Source organism: Hippocampus bargibanti, linkage group LG12, assembly GCF_051943395.1.
Source record: "Hippocampus bargibanti isolate YZ-2025 linkage group LG12, ASM5194339v1, whole genome shotgun sequence".
In the NCBI taxonomy this organism is placed as follows: domain Eukaryota; kingdom Metazoa; phylum Chordata; class Actinopteri; order Syngnathiformes; family Syngnathidae; genus Hippocampus; species Hippocampus bargibanti.
The window spans coordinates 5,682,331-5,707,663 of NC_142745.1; the positions used below are offsets into that span (position 1 = coordinate 5,682,331).

At 40.2% G+C, this 25,333-nt stretch overlaps 4 protein-coding genes across 5 annotated transcripts; 2 read left to right on the plus strand and 2 right to left on the minus strand.

Moving 5' to 3' along the window:
* Positions 1-2,235: 2,235 nt before the first annotated feature.
* On the plus strand, positions 2,236-13,727 carry nuak2 (NUAK family, SNF1-like kinase, 2). Its single transcript, XM_089010788.1, has 6 exons — positions 2,236-2,526; positions 8,061-8,181; positions 9,175-9,326; positions 10,146-10,211; positions 10,677-10,929; positions 11,299-13,727. The coding sequence occupies exons 1-6, from the start codon at positions 2,302-2,304 to the stop codon at positions 12,366-12,368; spliced, it is 1,887 nt and encodes a 628-aa protein (XP_088866914.1). The 5' UTR covers positions 2,236-2,301; the 3' UTR covers positions 12,369-13,727.
* Positions 10,759-17,959, minus strand: ccnd3 (cyclin D3). 2 transcript variants are annotated; one of them, XM_089010791.1, is made up of 6 exons: positions 17,834-17,959; positions 17,554-17,769; positions 16,740-16,902; positions 15,341-15,474; positions 14,191-14,280; positions 10,759-10,896 (listed from the first exon to the last, which is right to left on the minus strand). In XM_089010791.1, the coding sequence occupies exons 1-6, from the start codon at positions 17,942-17,944 to the stop codon at positions 10,891-10,893; spliced, it is 720 nt and encodes a 239-aa protein (XP_088866917.1). In that variant the 5' UTR covers positions 17,945-17,959; the 3' UTR covers positions 10,759-10,890. The 2 variants fall into 2 exon arrangements, with proteins under 2 accessions (XP_088866917.1, XP_088866916.1); XM_089010790.1 differs by having other exon boundaries at positions 14,098-14,280.
* A 728-nt stretch (positions 17,960-18,687) lies between these two features.
* bysl (bystin like) lies at positions 18,688-22,822 on the minus strand. Its single transcript, XM_089010292.1, has 7 exons — positions 22,426-22,822; positions 21,802-21,961; positions 21,574-21,712; positions 21,239-21,372; positions 20,990-21,150; positions 19,940-20,042; positions 18,688-19,241 (listed from the first exon to the last, which is right to left on the minus strand). Exons 1-7 carry the CDS (start codon positions 22,682-22,684, stop codon positions 18,887-18,889), a joined length of 1,311 nt encoding a protein of 436 aa, XP_088866418.1. The 5' UTR covers positions 22,685-22,822; the 3' UTR covers positions 18,688-18,886.
* Positions 22,823-22,947: 125 nt separating this feature from the next.
* med20 (mediator complex subunit 20) lies at positions 22,948-24,967 on the plus strand. The gene is made up of 4 exons (XM_089010293.1): positions 22,948-23,085; positions 23,644-23,789; positions 24,415-24,668; positions 24,735-24,967. The coding sequence occupies exons 1-4, from the start codon at positions 23,072-23,074 to the stop codon at positions 24,954-24,956; spliced, it is 636 nt and encodes a 211-aa protein (XP_088866419.1). The 5' UTR covers positions 22,948-23,071; the 3' UTR covers positions 24,957-24,967.
* Positions 24,968-25,333: the final 366 nt, after the last annotated feature.

Sequence of the window (25,333 nt, forward strand, 5' to 3'; positions counted from 1 at the left end):
TCCTCATTTCGCAGAGAATAAAATTGAAGTTTTCGACTTCATTTCCCCCAAATTAACCATGCACACAATCATGCATGGTAAACATGTTGTCTTCATTAACACATTTTGTTAGGGTTAACATAAAAAACACACAGTATCTGTACGAATTTTACCATAATGCCGTTGTGTCAAATTTCCATGGAATATTAGCTCCCTCTATTGGCAAACTGATGGATTTACAAAAACACCAGTTTCAGGGTTCTGGAAAACTCAAACGCCGATATTAAATACGTACATGATTAATGTTTACGTGATTATTGTAATTCAATATATACGTGTTTTTTTTCAATTGAAAAATAAACGTTCATATTACAACTTCTTAATGAAAATTCAAACTTTTGATTTACAGTATTAATTCAAACTGGAATAACCCCTGTAGTGTGTAATTGTTTCATTCGAATTAGAATCACACGTGGTATGAATTAACACGTTCATGCATTTATATATTTTATTATAATTTGATTAAATACAAAAAAGTATGTGATTTACTCTAATTTTACCATTTCTACGTGTAATTTTTTTCATTATAATAAATGTGTCGTATATGTTCACACAGTCTTCTTCTTCTATTCCTTTCGGTATGATACGCATGTTTGTCATGTATTTAATTATAACGTAAAATAGCGTTTTTGTCATATTGGACCCTCATCATTTTCAACATAGTACATGTAGTAGAATGTGTCGAAGTCATTATTTATGTAGCTGGCCCGCATAATTACTGAATGTCATGTTCAATAAATTCTCCTGGTCACAAATGGTTACAAATTGTAATGTGAGCACAGTTCCACACCATACACAAGGTAGGAAGATGTGATAAGAAATGCAATTTTATCACGTTATTGTCGATGGGAGAAATAGTAAAATTAGATGATTTGTACGCAATGACCGCAGGGTGGCTGCTGAAATGACAATGCCGTCACTACTACCCCACACTGAGACATTGAGACAATTTTCCTCCCATTGGGCCGAGTCACACGAGTGTGTTGTGAGAGATCTGCACTCTGGAAAGGTATTCAATTTCACCTAACGAGAACGAAAACCATCATACATTTCCGACAAACAACATATCTTTTTAATCGAATGAAGTCTACAATTTATAGCAGCAGGCTGATCAATTACATGTTTTTTTCCACTGGATGGGAGAAGAAATAATACAATACAGTGCACAACAGCTGCGGCTGAAACAAAGCGCTTTACAGAAGTCTAACATAAAACAATCTAATATGCAGAACACATAACATAAAACAGATGGACACACAATCGAAACAACCTTTCCAAATATGCCTTACTGTTCGACGCAGTAATCAATGAAAGAGAAATCGATGTCTCCTTGTGGACCAGAGATATCATGCTCAAAACGTGCATGACGTCCCACACGTCTGCTACATGCTAACTAAAAGTCAACAAGAAGCTGTATATGCTTTTCTCATATGAATGTCTCTCTGTGTCTTTGTTTTGTCATATTGTCTCTATGCTGTCATATTATTTGTTATTTAGTTTTTTTTTGTTCTTTTGACTTCAAGACGGCGCCGCGAGAGTGGCTGCCTTTCCAGCAGCTCATGTATTTCGTTTTTCTACTTTCATTCCTTTCATCACTTTGCTGCTGTGAAATGTAAATTTCTCCACTGTGAGACTAATAAAGGCATATCCAATCCAATCCAATCCATTCTTAAAATATGCCCAGTGACGGTTTAGGGCTGTTAGTTTGATTAAGTATGGACAACCTACTCAAACATCGTAAAAGTTTAGAAACGCTGCTATGGCATTTGCTTTTATACTAATTGGTGAATATCTTACGTGCAAGTTTGAAAGTACTTGTTTGAGTTAGTCTGCCAACGCGAAATCGTAACCAACAGAGTTGCGTTTGAGCTAGTCGTGAGTAGAGCTTGTGCAGCAAGAGCATCTGCGCGCTTGTATTGCGTCTCCGCCTACCTGGGTTATAGTTTTATATTAAAATAAGTAATTTAAAATTGGAATTGTGTGCCATTTACAATAAACAACTCGGGCAATGGTGTGGATGTTACTCTCTAACACCATAAAGAAAACAGAATGAACGTCAACAACAAACGCCGAGTAAACTGAGTTTTAATTGACACGTTCGCCTCATGTAACATCGGCACTACCCAGTACTTAATATCAAGCGCTCCTCCTCGCATTCGATGACGCCCATATGCTCTATGACGCATCACTAAAGAGCATGCGCCTTGTTTGTACCTGTTGGATGCTTTCAAGTTTCACTTTTCTGTCCTCGGTCGGTTCAGGATGGAGGGCTCGATTGTTGGTCGACTTTCGTCAAGATCGTGGCCACCAGGCGAGAATCTTCCAGTCGTAGCGAAAGCTCCGCTCGCGCCGGTCCAGGTGAAGAAACAAGCCGTGAAGCGACACCACCACAAACACAACCTGAAACACCGCTATGAGTTCCTGGAGACGCTCGGGAAAGGAACATATGGCAAAGTGAAGAAAGCGAGGGAGCGATCTGGCAGACTGGTATGCTTTAATTATATATATATATTTTTGTTTTAATTTCATCAACATATATTTAATTGGTGATTGTGTGCGAGCTTCTTCCCTTCGCCACCTGTTCAGGAATAAAACTACGTACTGTCATTAGAGCGGCTGTTTAAAACCAAGGTTCTCTCATGCCATTTAAAACTAAACAAATAATATTGCCCGAATGTTGTTGATGTCTAGATAGCTATCTGTAGGCAATTTTAGTCAGACATCGTAGCAGTGGACTCTGAAACGTGCGAGGAATGTGCTGGTATCACAAAAGACTACACAAAAAAGCGAGTGCATGCTCCTAAACCAGTCAATGCACACAAAGCTTTCCAACCGTTAAACACCCCCGTTGATTGTAACCAACCGGTAAAGGCATTTCGGTGAGTGAGGCAGTGTAGCAAAATTTAGGGGTGTCCATGGTTCTTTGCAGAGGTCAATATAGTATCCGTGGGAAGTTTGGGGAAATAATAAAAACAAATTTAACAGAAGGCAGGTTACAAGTTCTGATTCTGTCAACAGTGGGCTTCTCGTGTCAATTCAACATCAATATAACCTCAAAATCTAAACTTCAACATTAAATTGATGTCACGTGTCGATTTGGATATTTTTTAATGAGAAAATATCAAACTATAATCCTAAATCGCAAGTGAAACGTATCTAAAGGGGACAGGTGAAATGAACCAATCTCTATTCGTCAATGTACACGACAGTTTCGTTTCAAACTTTAATGTCACACGCTGTGAGCATGACGTCTTTGATCCAGTGGTGTAAGCTATTCTTCGTGTTTTATTGTTATGTGGTCTGTTGCATCATTTTTTTGTATTTTATATTCAAATCTCCAAAGGGCTTTGTTACAGCTACAGCTATTGTGAAGAGGCTATATAAATGAAGATGGATTGTGTTGCAAGCAAACATGCAAGATACAAGAACTGTCAGTTGGTAGTGCACTCACTTCTCCAGTTGCAGCATTTTGGCAGATCATGAAAAGAAAAAGAAATAAGTACCGACTGTAAGCTAACTGCCACTCCCAAAGCAAAAAAGTAATAAAGCATTGTAAATTAAAACAACAACTTACAGGTAGTATTAAGGCTAACACATAATGGAAAATGCTACCAGCACGTTAACAATTAGCATCTGTATTCACAGTAGTATTCCTTTTTAAAGCCATGGTTATTTGAACACAAACTTTGTGCAACAGCCGTAGACAGATTGGATAGCAACACTCATTGGATAGCAACACTCATTGGCACACAAAAAACGATTTAAAAATTCAAGTCCTGATTTGCTGAGTAACGCCTTTTCTGTCTGTAGGACTGTTAGATTGCCCCCAAGTGGCCAAGGTGGGCACATATTTAAATTGAAGCTCTAAAACGTGATGCTTTAACTAATAAAAGCATTACATCAAACTGAATTATGTTATTGCTGCATGTTTTTATACATTACAACCAAATCCATTTCATTTCCTCCTTCAGTCATTGTGGGTTGACAAAACTGCTATTAAATCAACACAAGAATATATTTGCTTAGGCAGATGGCTATGATACCGTATGCTAGCCCAGGCGAGTATGCTCTTATCACTCGCGGCTTGTGTGATACAGTACTATGAGTGGCTAGTGACTAGCCAATCATGTGACTAGCCAGTCATAGTTTGCGAAAATTGATGTTTCCAGCGGGCCTTGGGTTGCCAACTCGAACTCTGATTGGTTAGAGCAACAGTTTCATTGACACTTATTTGATGCACCAGGGCCTGCAGAAGAGATTGTGAAGGCATCCAGGTCAATTTCTTACCCTGGTAACAAATGATGGCTGAAATGTGATTGGTTAAATGCTTAAATACGAAAACACACATCTGGAAGCAACACAACAAGGGAAAGCAATGAAAGAAAGCTAAAAGACAATTTGGAATTATTTAATAAAAAAAATCACGGACAAAATATCATTAACATCAGTCTGTGAATCAGATGTTTTTAGGCCAGCAGAGGAGGCCCTGATGGCCCACTACTGAAAGTATGAATAACGTACTTATTACAATTGAGTGCCAAATTTAACATTCCGCTGTATTTTCTGGCATAAATCTTTTTGGCCCAAATTGCATTTTTTTTTTTCTCGCTATGACAACTCTGCTTTGGGTCACCAAACGTGTAACCATGTCAGCCCATCTTCAATTTCCAGAGCCTTTTGTCTCAACCTTGACTGTTTGCAGATCTCTTTCTCTCCCAGCTACGGCTGGAATGTGAAGGGGTTTCCACCCCTGCCTTTTTTTTCCCCGACGGACTCTGCTAGATCAAATTCATGACCTAAAAGTTTCGTGGGAGTGTCAGCACTTCTGAAAAGCGATTGTCTTGTTTATCAGTAACCCACATTGTGATTTTTTTTTTTGTCTGAAAGTGCAAAACACAGATGGAATTTCCCTCTTTACACCTGTACTCGTCACGTCACAGTTACATGTTGAGTCGTGTCCCCGCATGCACGCACTACAGGATGTGAGTTGATGTCTGAGAATCACCCCGGCCGACGGCGTCTTACTGAGTCGGCTGTCATAATACTGATAAAGTACCAAATGGCTGCTCTAAATGTGCATCAAGCAAAGAGTTCCTCAAATAACCAGTATCTTAGTTGTAAATAAATTGTTCTGTTTTATTTTTACTGACCTGCCCTACCGATAATAGCACAATGGCGCATGTGATTTAAACAAGGGAGGAGCGCCAGACAAAAAGTTAGCTTCATCCTTTGCACTGGTTGCCACTTTGATCTGAACTACACTCCTCTTCATTGAGTACATAAAACCACAAGAAGTACTAAAATGACACATCATAGACTTGTGTTAAAGCACAGCAATCCTAATTTGGATCAATCCCAAACGATACACCCTAGTTTGGTTGTTTACCCAGCATTTTAGTGACGTAAATGTGCCCAAAAAGTATGAAAATTAATGAGCCGCAGCGCTCATTGATGAGAGCCGCTTTCAGAGTTGTAATCGCACCAATTTGGTTTGTCACGTGCACGGGAAATAAAGGGATCACATCAAAGAATCCTGCAATATCTTTGAAAGTTTCCCTTTAAGAGAATGAATGTTGGAAAGTAGGATTTATTCTGGCATATTAACTCATTCACTGCCAGAGAATGTGCAAAAAAATGTGTCCACTCCAGTGCCAGGGTTTGTGTCATTTTTACTCAAATTGCAGGAGCCACAGAATATTGAGTTTTAGGACTACAGTACATAAACATTCAATGCAGCGTTAGAAACATTAGACTTTCTTCTTTCATCAGAAAATATTTAATTCCACCAAAGTTATATTGGTCTGGAGTTATTTGAGTTTGAAATGGGGGCAGCTGGACAAAATACAATATATTTTTTTATATAGCGCTTTAACAACAGCTGAAGCGCTAACAAAGCGCTAACATGGACAAAAGGCAAAAACTGCCCCCCCCCCCCCCCCCCCAGTGAAAGGGAAAAACATTGCCAGAGGTCTGACCGGTGCTTTATCGGTAACCTCTGCAAGAAAAACCAAAACCTGAACAAATTCAGGAATGGTGCTCAACGTCATATTTTCAAATCCTGAATAAATTCGGCAATGGCAGCAAATGACTTAAAGCTGAAAGTGGTATGCCTTTGTTGTTTTTCTACTTCCTGGGTGGTAGCACAGTTGCAGTCCGGTCGTGTTTGTAACTGGAGCCCAAAGATTTTTCAGCCGTGGGTGCCGAGTACGTAGAACAAACTGCCGGTAACAAAACGGCGCTCACACACACTCCGATAACCTCACATGGGTGTGAAGTCATCATGAGTCCGACAGGCCCTGTCTGACAGCTATTCAAACAAACGCAGGAAATCAGAGTTCGCAAAAGTCAGGAAAAGGGAGTCGGACCGGCGCGAGCCCCACAGTGACGCACACCACACCTCCAGCTCAGACGATGATTCACGGCAGGATTGCCGGGTGAAATTTGACATGTCAAGTCTTCGCTTTGTCTCCTTGTGTGTCGGGTAGCCTGCAGGCCTCGTAAATAAATAGGCTGACCTAAACACCATCTGGTGCCTTACAATGACGCTTCTTTAACCTTGAGGTTGAGAGGCGAGGAATGCTCGGCATCCCGGATCTAACACATGGATACCAAAAGTCTTTTGATTTTCAAAACTGGATTACTATACTGCTTTATTTCCTGTATATGATAGTTGTCCATATTAAGCGCTTTGTTACAACTTGAGCTGTTGTTAAAGCGCTATATAAATCTTTGCATTGTTCAGTGATACCTCGGTTTACGAACCCCTTGGTTTACGAACTTTTCGGTTTACGAACGTTACATTCATGAAAATTTTACCTTGGCATACGAACTTTACCTTGGCATATGAACTTTTTTCGTACACTGAGCTGCCTCAATGAGTGATTGGATTGGATTTAGATTGGATTTGCCTTTATTAGTCTCACAGTGGAGAAATTTACATTTCACAGCAGCAAAATGATGAAAGTGATGTGTCGTTCGCTAACGAGCCCGTTCTTCAAAATGGCAGCTGACTGTTTTTGTCCTCTATTCCCCGCCCCAGTCTTTGGTTCAAGCCACGTGATTGGTCAAGAACGCAGCAGTGAGGGGGCTGGTTTAAACATTAAAGAGACAGGCAGACGACAGTGAGAGAGTTTCAACTTTGATAGTTCAAAGGCAGAGTGTAGACTGCAAGGTTAAAATATCCCATCAATCAGGCTCCACAAACAACCAGCGCAAGTCATCTGTACACTTGATGCAAAAAGCTATCAACCCAGCTAAATAGAACACAATTGATGAGGAACTAGATACAATTATCGCAGAGAAAGCACTTACAAGGGATCATTCCTCAAGATGGTGAAAGAAGGCTATGTTCCTCATCAAGTATTTAATGCTGATGAAACCGGCCACTCCATTCCATCAAGCCATCAACGACCATCACAGAGGTAAATAAAATGACTTTATTATGCAGTACAGTGTATTTCTTTAATTATAATACCATAGCACATTCATTATACAGAAAATAAAGTATATTTCATGTAGTTTTAAGGCTTAGAAAATTAGAAAGTAGAAATTATGTTTTATGGGGACCTGGGAATGGATTATTCTCATTTTAATGGTTTTCTATGGGAAATTAATTTTTGGGATAAACACTTTTTGCCTTACACACTGTCTGGGAACCAATTAAGTTCGTAAGCCAAAGTATCACTGTATTGTATTGTTTTTAGTACTTGTTGCAGGATTCTTTTCAGAGAACAATTTGAAGCATCATTACGTAGGAGCTTTATACATCACTAAACTATTCTCATATTCGGTAATAGTTTCTTAATTTAGGATTTTCCCTTTTGAATTGTTCTTATGAGAGCCATTAGCTGTGAACAGTTCGCTGTGTTCTGCCAACAAGGTCTGCTACTAATCAGCCTTGTTTTCTTTTCTGAAATGTGTGATTCCTTGAACAGAAGGCCAAATACTGATCAGTTTAAATAAAATTATTGTTAAGACTTGGAGATGTTATTCTCATATTTACTCTGTGCTTATTTTTAAAGGTTGCAATTAAGTCCATCAGAAAGGAGAAGATCAAGGATGAGCAAGACTTGGTTCACATTCGCCGAGAAATCGAGATCATGTCATCGTTGTGTCACCCGCACATTATCACCATATATGAAGGTATGTGCACAGTAAGTGCAAAGTAATTTTTTTTTTTTTGGACCGCAGGGCCTTTGTTAGGCGGCACACGTGAAGAGCGACACATGATACTTGTAAACAAAGCTGTTTATATCAGTCTCCTAATTGTTTGGCTTCTGGGTGCGCTCACGCAATCCCTTTTGTGGAAACTGATGCTCTATTACATAAGTCCTGACTTGCATCAGAATCACGGGAGTGTTATGGGCAGCGCACATGGCCTTGTGTCTTCCAGCTCCCCCTAATCGAGATTGCCTCACTGCGCACTTGTCGTGATGCGTAGCGTTTATCCCAATTTGTTTTGACAGGCTATAAATTTAAAAGACTCGAGACTCTATTTGGATTTAGGAGTTAAACACTTGGGATGCAACTTGAGACATGGCGTGTGTGGGTTATGTGTGTAGGTATTCTGCTCCAGTCCTGTAAATGGGATTAATGGCCAATATTGCTATAGCAACGATGAAAATGTTTTTTCAGCCGTCATCTGTACTAATTTGAAGGTGTCGGACGTTAAGCTCCTCGTCCAAAGCTTCGTCAGCGAACTGTGAGTACATAAAACTGTGCTGGTAACTCTGGCTTTATATATATCCCTAATGCACAGAGGTGGCAGCGCTGGAAATGTTGGATAGGTCCCTGGGACCTATCAGAGCAGATGTCTGGCACATCCATTTCTGTCCATGATTACTAGCACAACTTTAGTTCTCTGACAAAGCTCTTCAGATGAGCAGCGAAACATCCGACACCTTCGAAGAAATACATATGACGCGTGAAGAAACCTTTTCAGCGATGGACCACTCCTGTACGACTGAGAGCCTACACAGGCGTATTGCCATATCAACTATTATTACCTCAATACCTCTGTATTTCAGTTATGTTGGATCTCACTAAATTGTGAAACATCTGAAGTGCCACATTACCACTCAATATATTGAATTCTGATTAGTAAATGTCGGAAATGGTTTCATCTGTTCTTTTCAGTCTTTGAGAACAAGGACAAAATCGTGATTGTGATGGAGTATGCCAGTCGAGGCGACTTGTATGACTTCATCTGTGATAAGAAGCACATATCCGAGAGTGAGTCCAGGCACTTCTTCAGACAGATTGTGTCCGCTGTGCATTACTGCCATCAGGTGAGGATGCATTAAAATCCCACAGGTTCATCCAGTCAGTCAAACAGAGGACCTTATGTTATGACAGTTAGACTTTGCAGGCGATTTTGCGTTATCCACATGGCCGCTTTGTGTCTGTGAATGACGCAGAGGTGCCCCTCAGCTCATGGCATCAGAACCTCCCACATGTTGTTGCATAATGACCGTTATTAACTGTCAGCTGGCTGATTGGAACAGGGATGCTGTGACAGCAATGTGGAGGTGGGGAGGAGGGGGGTACTGAAGGCCAACCATTCCGACACACACATTCACTAATGAGGCTGCGATGGAACAGAACAAGCACACTCACACACCATCGGCCTGACTCCCAGCAGTCCAAAAGCTAAAGCTTCTGTGGCGGTGTTTGACATGTAGGCTGGATAATATTTACACAGCAAATGAACCCATCTTGTTCATGTTAACCACCTGTTTTGTATTTAATGGCTCCTTATACAAAGGCCCGATGGAAAACAAATCTCCATAGCAAATTAGCAGTGCTATACAGCATGTGCCTGGCCTTCCAAGTGAGCAGATGACTTGCATTTTATTTTTAAGGACAAACATTCGTGGCAGGCATGTCCCCTGGCCCCCAGAGAGCCAAGGACAATGAAGCATAGCTGACGCACCAGGAAAAGAAGAAAGAATCTGTTTCAAACAAGGAAGAAAATCTGTTGATGTAGTTAGTGTAGACTAAATGTCAAGGATTGTGATGTAGGGAATTTTACAGATGTAATCTGGTGAAAATAACTGATATGGACGATTTATTTTTCATTTTATTTTATTTTATTTTATTTTTTTCAGAATGGAATCGTTCACCGTGACCTGAAACTGGAGAATATTTTACTAGATGGCAATGGCAACGTGAAGGTATACAGCTGTCTGTAACTTATTATACAGTTGTGTGCAAAACAAAAAATGTTATTCTAAGTGATCAACTGTATATTAAACTGACAAATTTATTCGGACAGCCAACCATTAGACTTGATTTTTTTTCCATTAGTGGTGTGAGGTCAAAGATCATTTGAGGACCTGGTTCATAATCGTTGTTCTAGTTCATCCCAAAGTGCCTGGAATAGTCTAGTGTAAAGCGCACTTGCCCAATCAATTTGGATTCAGGATCCAAATTTGGATTCAGGACAAAATATAATTAACATCAATCCGTGATTCAGATATTTTTAGGCCAGCAGAGAAGGCTTTGCAGGCCTTGACAGTCCATCACTGCATCTGAGTGGCAGTTGTGTGTCAATCGATTTGTCCAATGTGTTAGGTATGTTTTTAGTTAAGAAGCAACCAAAAGCTAAATGTGTCGACCTCACGCTTTATTCATTCCAGATTGCCGACTTTGGCCTGTCCAACCTTTATCACGAAGACGAGTACCTCCAGACATTCTGCGGTAGCCCATTGTACGCATCCCCAGAGATTGTAAATGGTCGACCGTACCGTGGGCCGGAGGTGGACACGTGGTCTCTTGGAGTATTGTTGTATACTATGGTTCACGGCACCATGCCCTTTGATGGTAACAACCACAAGTCACTGGTACAGCAGATCAGCACTGGAAATTACAGAAAACCAAACAAACCTTCTGGTGAGTGTTTTAGAATTTCTTTACAGAGAGAATAATTTATGCATAACCTCAGACAAGAGGTTATGCATATAAAGTAGATCATTTTTCATGATGTGCCCCTAAAATTTTGTCTAGAAACTACACATTCCTTGTCTGAATTTAATACAGTTTATGTGAGTGTGAGGCGTGCCAAAAGAGATTGTGGGCTCATGTAAAAAAAACGATATTTCAAATTCAAACTTTCCGAGAGACTGAACAATGCCTTCAATAAAATCCCAGAATTGCTCTTCCAGGAAGTCCTCTGCAGCGCTGTTGTCTTGGCTATTTTGACATTCTACAGGTTTTTAAAACGTTAATGGACCCTCTATGTCCCTCTTTGCTTCCTGACAGATGCGTGTGGCCTCATTCGTTGGATGCTAATGGTCAACCCTGAGCGCAGAGCCACAATAGAAGAGATCGCGGGACACTGGTGGCTTAACTGGGGTTACCAGCAGTCCCTCTTGGCTGAGACAAAGTCCAGCCAAGCTGAGGAGACGGCATTGACAACCTCACCAGTCTCGCCGTCGACCCAGCACCAAGCAGGGTTGGCTAGCGTCGCCAGCTGGCTGCGGCGAACATCAAGGCCTTTGCTGGAGAACGGCTCCAAGATGCGCTGTCTGCTCCGCTCGCAGGGTAGTGGTGGAGCGGGTGATGTGGTGCGGCAACGCTCTGTGCGTAGGTCGCGAAAGGAGAATAACGTCTCTCAGCCCATCCATGAAGGGGCTACAGACGCTCGGCCTTCCAAAGGGATTTTAAAAAGAAGAAACAGTGTGAAACAGAGGGTGACGAATGACGCCCCGGTTGAGGTTCCAGCTGACAAGCAGAACATTTTGGGTTTATCCACTCCAGAAAGTGAATGTGACCCCTCTTCTGCAATGCTACCTCGCAAAGGTATCCTAAAGAAGCCCACCGAGCAGGAATCTGGCTATTACTCATCCTCTCCTGAGAACAGTGACTCTGGCTGGGTTCCACAATCTAAAACGTGCCCCTCAGCGTCAACCCACAGGAAAGGCATCCTCAAGCGAAATGGAAAGTTTTCTTCAGATGGTCTGCAGGAGTTCGGCTCATTGGATCAGCTGACCGTTTCGTTACCCAGCAGAGGCGCCAGGGTGAGATCAAGTGGCGCTATCAGCGAGGACAGCATTCTGTCCTCTGAATCCTTTGACCAGCTCGATCTTCCAGACTGTGTGGGACTTCCAGCACGGCCGGGGAAGGTTGGCGGCACCACCATGAGAGGGTGTGTGTCCGCTGACAACCTGCTGGACATTCAAGAAGAGGGGATTCTGGGAGATGGGCTGCAGAGGCAGTGGAACTGCTATGATGCCGGAGTGGCTGACAGTGCCTTCTCCATTACAGACTGCGATAATGTCACCGAGGCTTACAAGCAGGCCTTGATGATTCACAGCCCTGCACCGAGATGAAAGCCGATGAGGGCTCTGTCGCTTTCACACATGTCTATATCATACACAAAAGTGCTTTTTGACAAGATATCGGCGCACAATAGGTAGCATTTTAGCAGCCAAAATAAGGAATTACACATGCCAAAAATGGGGGAAAAGGGAGATATACTTTATGGCTTGGTCAGGTTAAACTATTTTGAAAAAAATGCGAGTCTCAGATGCTCAAACTTTGAATAAATAAAGAGCATCATCAAAATTTACTCTAAAACCAAAACATTGAATGTAAATTTTGGAGGATATCAGCCATTTGGGCATCCTGCTTCTGTGTATTAGTTGTTGTAGCTTTGGCTGCATTTTTATGATGGAAGCAAACTAACAAATCATGATGCCAAAGAGCACTCTGGTTAACAGTCTTGAATCTGTCTGCCTTTAAACGCACACATGCTCAGGAGAAATTATTTGCAATCCATGTGCTCTTTTGAAATGTGGTCCAAATTTGAAAGATGAGAGCAATAACAAACTAACGCGGAACAAGCTTGACCTGTTTAACCTGCCGCTACGCCCAAATCAAGACTTAATGCATGCGCTGGTAGCCACTGTCTTTCAACAGATGTTTTCCTGCCACAATTCAGGAAAAATGGCAGCATTTGTTTTGAAGTAAATAATCAGCTTTATTAGTTATGTTATTGTGTAACAGATGAAGTGAATGAAGACTTGTGATGCTTGGGCGTCTATGGGTTTATGGCTCAGGTCTTGGTTTTAATTGGAAAAACTATGGCATTTTTATAAAAAAAAATATTAGGTTTTATTGTTTGATAGTTTAAAAATAGTCTTGACAAATAACTGTGATGATATTGAAACGATTGTGGAAGATATTTGGCATACTGTATATGCTCGGTAGAAACATTTGCCTTTTATTTCACACTGGAAATCCTTATTTGTAAATGACATCGGTGAATAACAACATCAGAAAGTGACAAGTTATTATCCGATAGCTGATAAATGGGGTGAAATTACTTTTAGAATTACATGTCAAAGGAAAAAACACCAAGAACTGCAAACCTGAAACTGGAATCGTGATACGGCAATGTTTGTGTTTCAGTTTTTCTTTGACAAACTGAGTCTTGAGAATGTAAACAGATGCGAATGTGTGTACAGTGCATGCAACGTTGGAATTGTCTAAAATGTCATCTATAGTTTTTGTCATTTCAAGAATTTAAGGAGCAGTGTTCATGAAAGCAAGTGTTCATTTTTGTTTTGGTACAATTAATGTTTGCTGAGGTCATTCAATGCTTTTTGATTATTTTTTTTTTCCCATGTGCCAAAGTTATCACCTGACTGGGATGAGTGCATCAATAAAAGAAAAGTATGCGAGTGCTACCTCATGTTGTCAGTCATTTACATGCAATTATTTTATGGAATACAGAGGTCAAACAAGTTTATGGTAACATTGACATTGAAGCCAAACACGTTTAAAGTAAATTTAGATTTCACACATGGATGCAATCTAAAACATTTCAAACTCTTGAGTAATTACAACTACCTTTGAGTCCTAAGTGTGGAGTAAGAAAGCCATACCAATGTAAACCGGAAACAACGAATAGTATTTGTAAGGTTCTGCAGTAACTTTGAAAGTTCCCTAAAACAATCTGTGACATTGCATGTAGCAACCCCTGTAAGTGTTCTAAATGCTGTGATTAACTTGATGTGGAAGCAAAAAGACATTTCGGCCTGCCACCTTCACACTTGCCTGTGGTTTCAAGGTGGAGTTTCCATCTGTTTTTTCACCGGGCGTCAATGACGTCAATAAAAGATGGTCAACATCAGCAGGAGCCTGACTGACCTCTGATCTGCAAACAGCGGCTTGGAAAAGGGAAGGCAGGATGAGATCCGCTGCTCTCTGCAGCTGGCTGTAGCAGAGGAGGACGGAGCCCTGTGGTCGAGGTGAACCACAAAAGGTTCAACAGGAGGCCAGACAGAACGTGAACACCGATCGATATTAGATTGCATACGGTGGCTGTTTGTTATTTTCGGTTTCAGCAGATCACTTGAATGAATGAATGTACAGTGCAAGCTCGGTTTTAGTATGAGTAGTTTTCATTCACTATGGTTTTCAAGCGTTTTTTTTTCACCCACATTTTATCCCAGTTTTGGTACATCTGCTTTGTTTTTGGAAGATAAAATAAAATTTAAAGGGTGCCACATTAAGCCTTTTTGGATGGTAGCTCAGTTGCACCATCATGAGCCGTGTTGTGACGGGCCTCCCAGAACTGGGACTGTATCATGAGTTTCATAAATTCATATTTATCATCTTTGTACTGTATTGTTTTAGCCTTTCAAAAAAATACTGTTATTTGTCAATTTACTCATTCACTGTCACACGCGCAAAAATGTGTCCACTCCAGTGCCAGGATTTTTGCCATTGTCACTTGAACTCCAGGACCCACAGAATATTGAGGTTTAGGACGACGTAAACATTCAGTACAGCGTTAGAAACCTTAGACTCTCTTCTTTCATCAGAAAAGAGTTAATTCCAAAGTTATATGGATTTGGAGTTATTTGAGCTTGAAATGGGGGCGGCTGTACAAAATACAAATATATATTGATATAGCGCTTTAACAACAGCTGAAGCTGGAATAAAGCGCTACCATGGAAAGAAGGGAAATGCTACCCTTTGTGGTAAAGAAAAAATATTGCCAATGGCCGTGGCCAGCGGTTTATCGGCACCCAAGCATGAAAAAACAAAACCCAGACAAATTCAGGAATGGCGCTCTATGTCATATTTTCAATTCCCGAATAAATTAATGAATGGCAGTGAATGAGTTAATGTAATTATTTTATTTTGCTTTTTTATGGGTGCCTGCAATGAAGTAATAGGACTTACTAATGGGAAATATTTCATTTTTTTCCCTACAGTTTGGCTTCGGTTTCATCATCATGAAAAACTGTGTTTCCAGAGCAGTTGAAAGTGAAACTTTAAACATGATCCTTACCAGATCAACGGCCAGGAGATTAGCCAGAAACTGGAGCAGTGAGTCAGGCGAGTCCACCAAGTTGAGCCTCTGCGTTGCAATGCTCACACAGGCACAAGCAAGGGTGGAGGGCAAGAAGTCCAAAGAGTTCAATTCTAGGAATAAAGAAATATGTAGAACATAGGAGTCTGGAAGGCAAATACGGGTATATCAGTAAAGTAACATATCCAAGCGTTGAGTGCTTTGTATTTTGTATAAATGAGAATATAAAATAACAGAAACAGTGAATCATTTGATAAATCATTTTTGTTTAATTTACTTCATACTTTCCTCTTTCTAATCCCCCACCATGTTTACAGACATTTTGACTGGATGGAAAATACAGAAGTCAAATTCAAGAAGGCAGAAGTACAATTTAAAAATGCAGAAGTTCTTTATTTTGGATGCATGTGGAATAGATGTCAAAAAATGGTTTTATCTTAATGGTCACTTTCTGCACATATTCATTCTAAAAGGTGACATTTTCACCATGGGTGATATGTAATGTTCGTGTTTGTTGTTTATCTAAGGGCACTGAGAGTTGTGATGAGAGGCATGGGCCGAATAGGGGGACAGCGGTCATTCACTGCACAAAATACTGAATTACACAAACTCAGCTCTCTATCTCCTAAATGAAGTGCTGACATAACACAATCAAATTTATAGCTGCAGAGTCCACTGTTCCTAATGGTCAAAGTTGACTATTTCCTTTGAAATAGTTGTAGCTCATTAATTATGGGAACCACGCCCCATGTGTGGCATCGATCGGAATGAGCCTCGCTAAAAAAAACAATGAAAAATCATCATGTGACTGTCAGGATATTTGACGTTGAGAAGTTTTATTGCATTGCAGTAGCTCAAAAGTTATAATGAATTTATGAATATGTTCAACCACTGAGTGGACGGCTTCTGTTACACATATGGTAACCGAGATTTTGCTCACCTGCATCTACTTGGTTTATCATAATTCATACATATCAGTAAGGAACTCTGGGCTGCAAGTACTACGTGCTTCATGACATTACTTTTAAATTGATTCATTAACTTGGCATTGGTTTCATAGGCTCAGTTGGAACTGAAGCAAGAATGTTTGGCGAGAGCTCTGAGTGCCCTGTTTGAAAGGGGTAGTAGTGGTCAACTTTAATAAGATGAAGGGATGATATACCCTTCTACAAAGTTAAATATTTACCAGGGTGAATCGGTAAACAAAGGGAGATTAAGATATCCTTGCAGGATATAATGATAAAATGTGTTTAAACGCAAATGGCACAATGTCAAGCAATAAAAAAATTAATGAAAAATAGCTGGCACTGTGATCTTATCAGCGCACAATTCATATTGACGTTTGCCGGATTTTATGTAACTTTGTTACGCAACTCACCGATGGTTGCCAGTGCGACGTAGGAGTGGACATGTCGTCGCACGTTGGAAAGGTGCTGCGCTTGGAGAAAGGAGAGCGTGTGAAGAATTGGCTCCAGGAAATCAGAGGGGAGCACAGAGGCTAGACACCAGTCTAACCTGGACACCACCGACACTTCAAACTGCTTCAAGACACACACAGATGTACACGGTGTAGTTGTTATCTGTTAAAGGATTGGATCATGCCCGATTGTGTGATTGGCAGTGCTTCAAAATGTGTACCTGCCCATGAAACAACAAATGCCTGTTGTGACCTGTTTAATTAAAACAGTGTTATTTAAGAGATCTTCGAGAATTGAAGAGATAAATGATCCAGTTTATGAAGAGGAAAAGAACACCAGAGCAATGTTTGTGTAACTCAAATATGTTGTTTTGTGGCTGTTTTGTCCTATTAACCTTCAGACCTTGCTGTGATAGGTTGGGAAATACTTTGAGTGAACCATCTACTGGTACATACTTTTTTTTGGGGGGTGGGGGTGAAAACAGGTCATGGTAGACTAACTCAGGCATTCGGACTGTTTTTATTGAGCGTGTGAAAAGGTGTTTTTCTAATTGTTTGGTTACCTAGCCGTCGACTGTCAAGCATGACAAAGTTTTGTTATATTTTTACATTTGTGAATGGATAAGGTGGAGGAAAGAACACATTCAAGTCAAACAACGATTTTTGTCAGAACAAAAGGCCCAGCTCACCTGTGACGTTAATAACAACAAGCAGTATAGAATATGAAAGTATGAATAATCATTGATTGCATGGTCAGAAGATCTACAGCATTTACCAGGATTTCTGGCAATGAAACAGCAAAGTCTGTGTAGATACAGAGCTTGCTGGCTGTCAGAGGAACCATCTCTCTCATCTTGGAGGCCAGCAGCATGGTGACGACTCCTAAAAGCTGCAGCATAGAGTCTCGCACAGCATGGCGGCTCATGTAAGAGTCTATGTAATCGACCGCAAGTGGGAACACCTCCTCTTCACATTTCTGGTCCTCACATACCTTGCGAAAAACACAGTTAGCACCACAGAATCACAATAAACGTACACATAAACTGTTAGAATACCTGGAACATCCAGCTGATTAGTATTTTCCTCTTTCGTGCTTGGATGTTCTGCTGGATTCCAGGCAAATGAGAAGACACTCTGCTCCTGGTGCCCACCTCAAGGGCTCTCATGTTCTGAACAGCACGGAGGTTCCCAACTAATTCCAAGTCGTAGCCCGCCCGTACAGCCACGTCATAATCAAAAACCAGTTGAGGGATACATTTATCCTTCGAAAAAGTCAGATTAATAAAAAAAAAAAACACGAATAAATATTATGAACAAATAAGCAATTAGATCTTTCACAGTAGTGTTCCCAAAAATATAAAAATCATTTTAAATATCAAGAGCTGAAATGTGTTGGATAATTTCATAAAAGCATGACAGATATAACACCTGGGAGCAGTTGTAGTTTGTGAGAAAATGTGAATCACGCTTTTTAGCTGAGCTGCTAACGTGTTTGAGTTTCCTTCGATATTATTGACGGAAACGTCAGCAAAACATGTCTTAATCTCTTTAAAACTCGCGAAATGTGTGGAAATAAGATATCAGAGAGGGTAACTTATAAAATCAACCAAAACATTTACCGTGCTAACAGGTTGGCTGCTCACCATCGTCATTTTAGAATTTAGCACGTAAATGTTAGCATACAACAGGTCGTTCAGATGTAGCCGAAACTAATGGGACTCGTACCAATTTAAATTATTGTAGATAACACTGGTGTTAATCGGAGATGGCTGTACATGTCCCACAAAGTTATTTTTCAATTAGATTTGTCTCAAGTATTATTTTTCAATTAGATTTTTCTCAATTAATTACACCCAATAGCTTATGCGTGGAAATGGATGGACATACACAGGACACAAATAAAGTAATCTCGATTCCCAATTGTTCAGGATTCAAGTTTTTTTTTTAATTATAAATTCTTGATTTGAATTGTAGTCACCATCAAACAGACATACAGCATTTCTGTGCAGAAACTGTCGACATTGGAACTGATGTGCTTTTTCATCACTGTACGATATACTGTGTTCAAATGATCTTTCATTGGAGGAGTTTGGGGGCTTAGCAAATTTTCAGTCCATGTCAAAAGTTGCGGGGATTCCGATTTCAATATCCCGTGACTCTGAGTTTTGTAGTTCTCGACGAATCTCTGCCGAGACCTGAGGATGGGTTTGTATCTTGAGCAAATCAAGCAGTGCCGTCTTCTGTTCGGAGGCAAGGTCAGCCTTGTATCGTTGAGCTAGTGTGAGGAAACTCTGATGCCAGAGCACAGGAAGTACTCGGTGTTCGGTGCGGAAAGATAGGAAGTGAGCCACCAAGGCATCGAGCACACGGAAAGGCAGGGCGTATTTCTTATCGAGCAACAGACGCAGAAAAATGCTGTTGGCGCCGTTGTACTCCATCTCTGCCAATTTGAGCATCGTGGCGCTGAAAGGTAAAAAAAAAAGGGATGCATGTTATGCAATCGTCCACCGCAGGCAAAATGACCCCACCTATTGTAATGTGCCCATTTTGAAATCCAACAACTATAGCGGCACCTTGAAAATAAATTACCCTTGACATTAAATGATTTTATCACAAAACTACTTTCAACACAAAACATTATCTTTGCGAACAGCAAGTTCACAATCAAACGCGCCATATACCCTCGCATCATTGTCAGAGCCAGTCTCGTTGCCGTGCGGCTTTTGCAAAGAATACTTGTTGCCACAAGCATCCACAATGCAATCAAATTGTGCCGCAACTCGCACGGCTCAGTAAAAGCGTGCATCGCTCCCACGCCGCGAGTAACCTCACATTGGCCGTTTCTCTCCATCGCTGTGGCAACCAAGCCCAAAAGATGACTTCATGCGCCCCGTTGTGCGTATTACTACCGTGCTGTTTGAAAGTGAGCGGCACCTCATCCATGTTGATGACGCAGTTTAGTTAATGTGTGTGTTTGCAATTTTTTGTTGTAAATCAAAATGCTAAATAAGTTTGACCGTCATTACTTGCCGTACTCCAAGAGAGTATATAGGAATCAGTGAGTTATCCCATCGATGAATCAAGTAACCAGATAAAATTTGCATCATTAAACAACAACAATACCAACACAATAACAGTCTATGTGAGGAGACAATGCTTACCTGGCGTGTAGCACAGGGATAGAACATTTCGTCAGGATGCTTCCGATGATGATTGCCTCTCTGAGAGTGCATGTCCCGGATTCACACAGGGGTATCAGTATACCTGTGGCACAAACAATTACAGTAAAGTCTCGTTATATCGATATTCAAGGGAGTCCGAAAAAATATCGATATAACCGGGACTATCGATATATCTGATATCGATATAACGAGACTTTACTGTAGTTATATTTTCACTTTTGTTTTTTAATTGACATGTGGTGTATATCTATGAAAATAAGATGTTGCAACAACCATATTAACTCAACTTTGTTTGAGCACATATGATTTTCAAAGCACTTACCATAGTTTATTTTAATGGGTCATATGATCCCACACATTCCTGAAATGTGACTTTTATTACGTACTAAATGTTTTTTTATGATAAAGTGAAAAGTAGGTATCTTTTATACAATGGCAATAAATTCCAAACTCTCTCTCTCTCTGGTATTTTAAGATAAGATAACCTTTATTGGTCTCACAACGAGAAATAGCAATTCACAACAAGTAATTTTGAAAAATCTATCCATTTAATTGTACCTGGTGAGTTATTTTGTATAGCTGAGAAAGACAATGATTATGTACCTGATTTTGTAAAATTCTAAAAGTATAAAGTAAAAATTCTAAAAGTATAAAGTATATGTGTTCAAGGACAAAACAAACGGTATCCAAATTTTTTCATCATAGTATAAATTAATCCACTAAGCCTGTTCATAAGTATCTATTCTCAGTAACCATCCTAATATTGACTAAAATATTAAATTGCGGCTGATTAACCCGATACACTCCAAGGAGCAACAGCCTGTTTTTGTAAGCAACACTGCCACCAAGTGGACATGTTACACAATGATCGTTTCAAAGTGTGCGACGGAAATTTCACACAAGAAATCATATAATATGATTTAATAAATATCAGGTAGCATGAGTAAAAATGATGACTATTAATTAACTCTGGAATGTCAGAACCTCAATATGAGGTGTTTTTAGCTTGACCTTGAACAAACGTCTCACCTTTAAACCAGGCCCCTGGTTTGAACAAAGCCTTCTTCAACGCACTGTAAAGATGAAAGTTGAGTCTCTTATACTCAACAATATCATCCCGAATTCTGGGTAACAACACCAAGTTGTAAAATCTCTGGGCCATTCGCTCTTTCAGATTAGAAGAAAAGATTCTGCAACAACAGTAAAATCAACATATTGAAGATTGTCATTATGAAACAAAAAAAAAATATCCCCATTCGTATCATGCAGAGAACTGACCTCGTCGCTTGATACATGGCAGCTGCCGTCCAGCTCTCAGGCTCAGTCAAATAGAGGACCTGCTCCCAGTTTGAAAGCGCCGGAATTATTTTAAAAGCCTTTGGCAACTTTCCACTGCGATATTTTGACAGGACCTGTAGTGTAAAGAGCACAAAAAAAATTGAAATTGCAACTGGAATGACGTCAGCCTGCCAAATTCACTTGAATGAGAACAAAATTCTAAATTTTTTCATTGTTTTTTGTACTGTATATGTAGCATTGGATTGGATTTGCCTTTATTAGTCTCGCAGTGCAATAAACATAAATGCAAGTGTGTAATTTTAAAACTCATTCACCTTATTTACACCTCTATACACTTCGACTACCCTGGGGTCAAGTTGCTGCATTGGACAGCCAGATATTTCTGACATGACTGTTCCTACTTCCGTCTGTTTTTCTGTTATCTTCTCCATTATAATGTCAGCTAAGGTTCGCCTGCAAGACAAAACAAAATGCATACACACAAATTGTTTATTTGTGTATGATTATGTACATCCAAAGATGAGATGCTCACAAGGTCTTGCCTCATCGGGGGGTTCTTATTCATGAACATCTCAATGGCTTTCTCGTCATCTGCGTCAACCACAACTTCGTGATCATACACAGCGTTGGTGTCACCTTCACCAACGGTTGCCCCCAACGCTGGCCACTCCTCATCTGATTCTGCATCCTTAGATGAGGGACCTGAAGGAAGGACATTGTTAAGTAGGAGTCCTTGTGTTCCACTTGGCATATTTGTGTGTGTGGTTGAGACATAAGACAGCAATAAAATCAGACTGTGAAGGATTAAAAAAAAATAATGCAAAGAAACTGTAGGTTAGGACAAGACAATGACATTTGTACGGACATGCTGTATTTCGTCAATACCTTAATTGCAATGAGAGCAAACATTTGGCAAATAACATGTATAGTAGTCCATAAATGAAAACAATCATGAAATGCAGTAAGCATTGGAGTAATTAACATATTTATGATGAGACATAATATAATATAATATATATAATATATAATATTCAAAATATTAACAGCTGCAATTGGCAGATTGTTATAGATTTGTTTGAAATGCCATTGATAAAACAAGCTCCATTACAAAATGTGACTATGTATTGTTTATAGTGTAGTCGCAATGCATAACCTGGTAGCCGTACCAAGAAAAGTGACGGGTGCTTTCTTCTTTGGCACCAGACCATATTCGCTCTGTAGTTCCTCTTGTTGAATCCTGGCTTGTTGCAAGATTTTCTTGGATAGGCGTTCATCCACGTAATTGTCTTCGCCTTCAATCCGATCGTCCCGAAGCTTCACTCGGCCTTTGCTTCGGACCGTGTCGCCCTGTAGCATCTGATCAACAAGAGTGTCTGACTGCCATCGCTTGTCACCTTCTGCTTTCGATTTTCTCACTTTCGGCATGGTTGCGGTTTGTTTAGTCTGAAAGACAACGTTCCTATATTCGCCCGACTATGTTAACTCACATTTGTGTGATTTTAACTGTGTAAACAGAAGTTAGCTAAACACGTGCCAATGTCGCTCAGAAAGGAAGTTGTCCATGACGTCACATCCTCCAAGTGTTCGCCTCTCAAAATCTTCCACTATCTTTTTTCTTCTTTATTATGTAATTAATATCACTCATTCTGAATAAAATGTTATTACAATTAATATAGTTTGCGTGTGTTTTTTGTTGAACTTATTTTGACCGGAAAACTCAAATTCACCGTCAATAAAAAAGACGAAGAAGAACTTCACCAGGAAGTAGTATTCTTTGAAGACGGCGTCTGGCAACAAATAATTGTGATACAAATGGGGGTTACTTGGTGAGGTTTTATTTCCTTCTTGTATCAATGTGCGGTTGGCATTGTCACTCATTAAACTTATTGTGTTTTAAGGCGCATGCAACCCTTTCGATTTATCTTCGGTACACAACATCGCTTTGCCTATTCAGGAACGTAGTTCGGCAGTGATTCTCAACTTTTATAGAGCCAAAGCCCAAGTTTTACATCGGAAATCACACGGTATACCACCAAATACAAATACGTAATAGTTGGATACCGCATGCTGAAATAATCATGAGGTCGTCGTGGTTCGCTCTACTGATGTGTGCCTGCTATGCTATTATTTTCAATGAATGGGGTCAGGTAAACATAGACCCCCAACAATCTAGCGCGAGGACATTTAATTGTACTAGTTATGCTACATCACTGGCATAGATAGATGAACCACAGTGCATTCATAGTGCATAATATTTTGAGACCAATTACGATGGCAAATGTGCTGTGGAATAGTATTTATGAAATCACTGAATGATGATATTCAGTCGCAAATTTGTGATCACTTTGCTGTTTGTTAAGATTAAAACAATGTTCGTAACTCAGTGTGTGCCAGGTGCCGGTGGCAGAGGGGAAGAGCGTGCAGCAGACTGTGGATATGGTGCACAAGAAACTAGAGCAGCTGGGAGCTGTAAAACAAGGCAGCTTCTGTGTCGACTGTGAGACGTACCATGCGACTGGAACTGTCAGTGGTAATACTTAAGGCTGTTGTTTTGTTTAACTATGTTTCATTTTAAATACTGTATGTGTGAAAATGTACAGCAGGACACTTCCGTTTTGAGGGGCACTGCTCTTGGTAATTTTTGCATTCACAATATTTTGTTTTATCATGGTTGTGGTTTGCAGTAGTGAACTGAATCACAGGATGTTCCAAGTATATTGCTCATATTATTGAGCCAAACAAATGCAAAATATAATGAATATAAATACACAGAACATCATCTTGCAGTATATTTTTTTGTAGATGAATTTCATCTTATGGGTTTTGTGTGAGTTGCTAACACGCACACTACCAGAAAAGCTTTAAAATTGTAATCTATAATTGTATCCTATTTGATCGTTAGATTGCGGTAAAAGTAGTTGACTGCCCCCGGCCAATTGCAGAGTTATAAGAAAAATAATTTAAAAGCAATTTACAACCACTACAACTACAATCTTGATTGAAATGAAGTGTGTTCAATTAAAAGCCACAAATCAAATAACCAAAAGCAGTTAACGGGAAAAAAAGTGCTGAGATGAAGTGGATAATTAAATGGATCGTCATTCTACTGAATGTAAAACAACAGCATTGGTAATAATGCAACCTTTGTATTTCAGGCCAGCCTTCCAAACTCTTATACGTGATGCACAACTCGGAAACACCCCTCAGCTGCCTGGCTCTTTTTGAAAACGGGCCCTGCTTGGTAGCTGACGCAAATTTTGACGTTCTTATGGTGAAGCTAAAGAGTCACTTTCAGAATGCCAAAGGCCACAAGGTGGAATGCCGGGGATCACGATACCGCTACTGCGACTTCTTGATCAAAGTTGGCACAGTGACCATGAGCTCAAGTGCCAGAGGAATATCGGTAGAAGTAAGGGCACACTGCCAATGATCTCACAACCTCACTTTGTTTTAACTGCACTCACTCTCTCTGCAGGTGGAATATTGTCCCTGTGTGGTTCCAGGGGACTGTTGGAATCTAATGAAGGAGTTTATGCAGTCATTCTTGGGCCCCAGCGTCCCAGAGCTGCCATCTGCCTTTGCTGCCAAACCCGAAGGCATCTTTGCACCAGCTGATTGCGTGGACACTATGACACAGTACCTGGAATTGTTCAACAAACTGCGTAAACTTCAAATTCAAGGGAATAATGTGCGGTGAATTCCCATTCCTGATTTTGAATGTTCCTAGGAATGTTCATTTATTCTTCTCCTGCGGCTAAAGATGCCCGTAATTGAAGAAAGCCCGGACTTTTATTTTTTATTGCTGCAGCATTAGATCATGTATAAAGCCTTTTGACGGACATTGTGGAAAAACAAAAACAGAAATATTTCTGTATTCGCCCACCCTTTCCAGTGCTCACACGCATGACACAAGATATTTACCTTAGATTCAGTTTGACTCACCCAGATGAGGACACACAAACACACACACACGCGCGCGCGCGCGTGCACGCACACGCACACGCACACACACACGAGAAAATATTGTGAGTAAGTCTTTGTGTTGGAATCTATAAGGATATTTTTTTTTACATT

Coding starts and splice junctions, on each gene's coding strand:
- nuak2 (XM_089010788.1), top strand. CDS start 2,302: ATGGAGGGCTCGATTGTTGGTCGACTTTCGTCAAGATCGTGGCCACCA. Junction 2,527..8,060: donor GGGAGCGATCTGGCAGACTG/GTATGCTTTAAT, acceptor TTATTTTTAAAG/GTTGCAATTAAGTCCATCAG. Junction 10,212..10,676: donor ATGGCAATGGCAACGTGAAG/GTATACAGCTGT, acceptor TATTCATTCCAG/ATTGCCGACTTTGGCCTGTC.
- ccnd3 (XM_089010790.1), bottom strand. CDS start 17,944: ATGAGAGCCCTTGAGGTGGGCACCAGGAGCAGAGTGTCTTCTCATTTG. Junction 17,770..17,833: donor TAATCAGCTGGATGTTCCAG/GTATTCTAACAG, acceptor GTTTTTCGCAAG/GTATGTGAGGACCAGAAATG. Junction 14,281..15,340: donor ATCTCCTGGCCGTTGATCTG/GTAAGGATCATG, acceptor CCTCGACCACAG/GGCTCCGTCCTCCTCTGCTA.
- bysl (XM_089010292.1), bottom strand. CDS start 22,684: ATGCCGAAAGTGAGAAAATCGAAAGCAGAAGGTGACAAGCGATGGCAG. Junction 21,713..21,801: donor AATAAGAACCCCCCGATGAG/GCAAGACCTTGT, acceptor TTTGTCTTGCAG/GCGAACCTTAGCTGACATTA. Junction 21,373..21,573: donor TGTATAGAGGTGTAAATAAG/GTGAATGAGTTT, acceptor TTTACACTACAG/GTCCTGTCAAAATATCGCAG.
- med20 (XM_089010293.1), top strand. Junction 23,790..24,414: donor TGCGACTGGAACTGTCAGTG/GTAATACTTAAG, acceptor TTTGTATTTCAG/GCCAGCCTTCCAAACTCTTA. Junction 24,669..24,734: donor CCAGAGGAATATCGGTAGAA/GTAAGGGCACAC, acceptor CTCTCTCTGCAG/GTGGAATATTGTCCCTGTGT.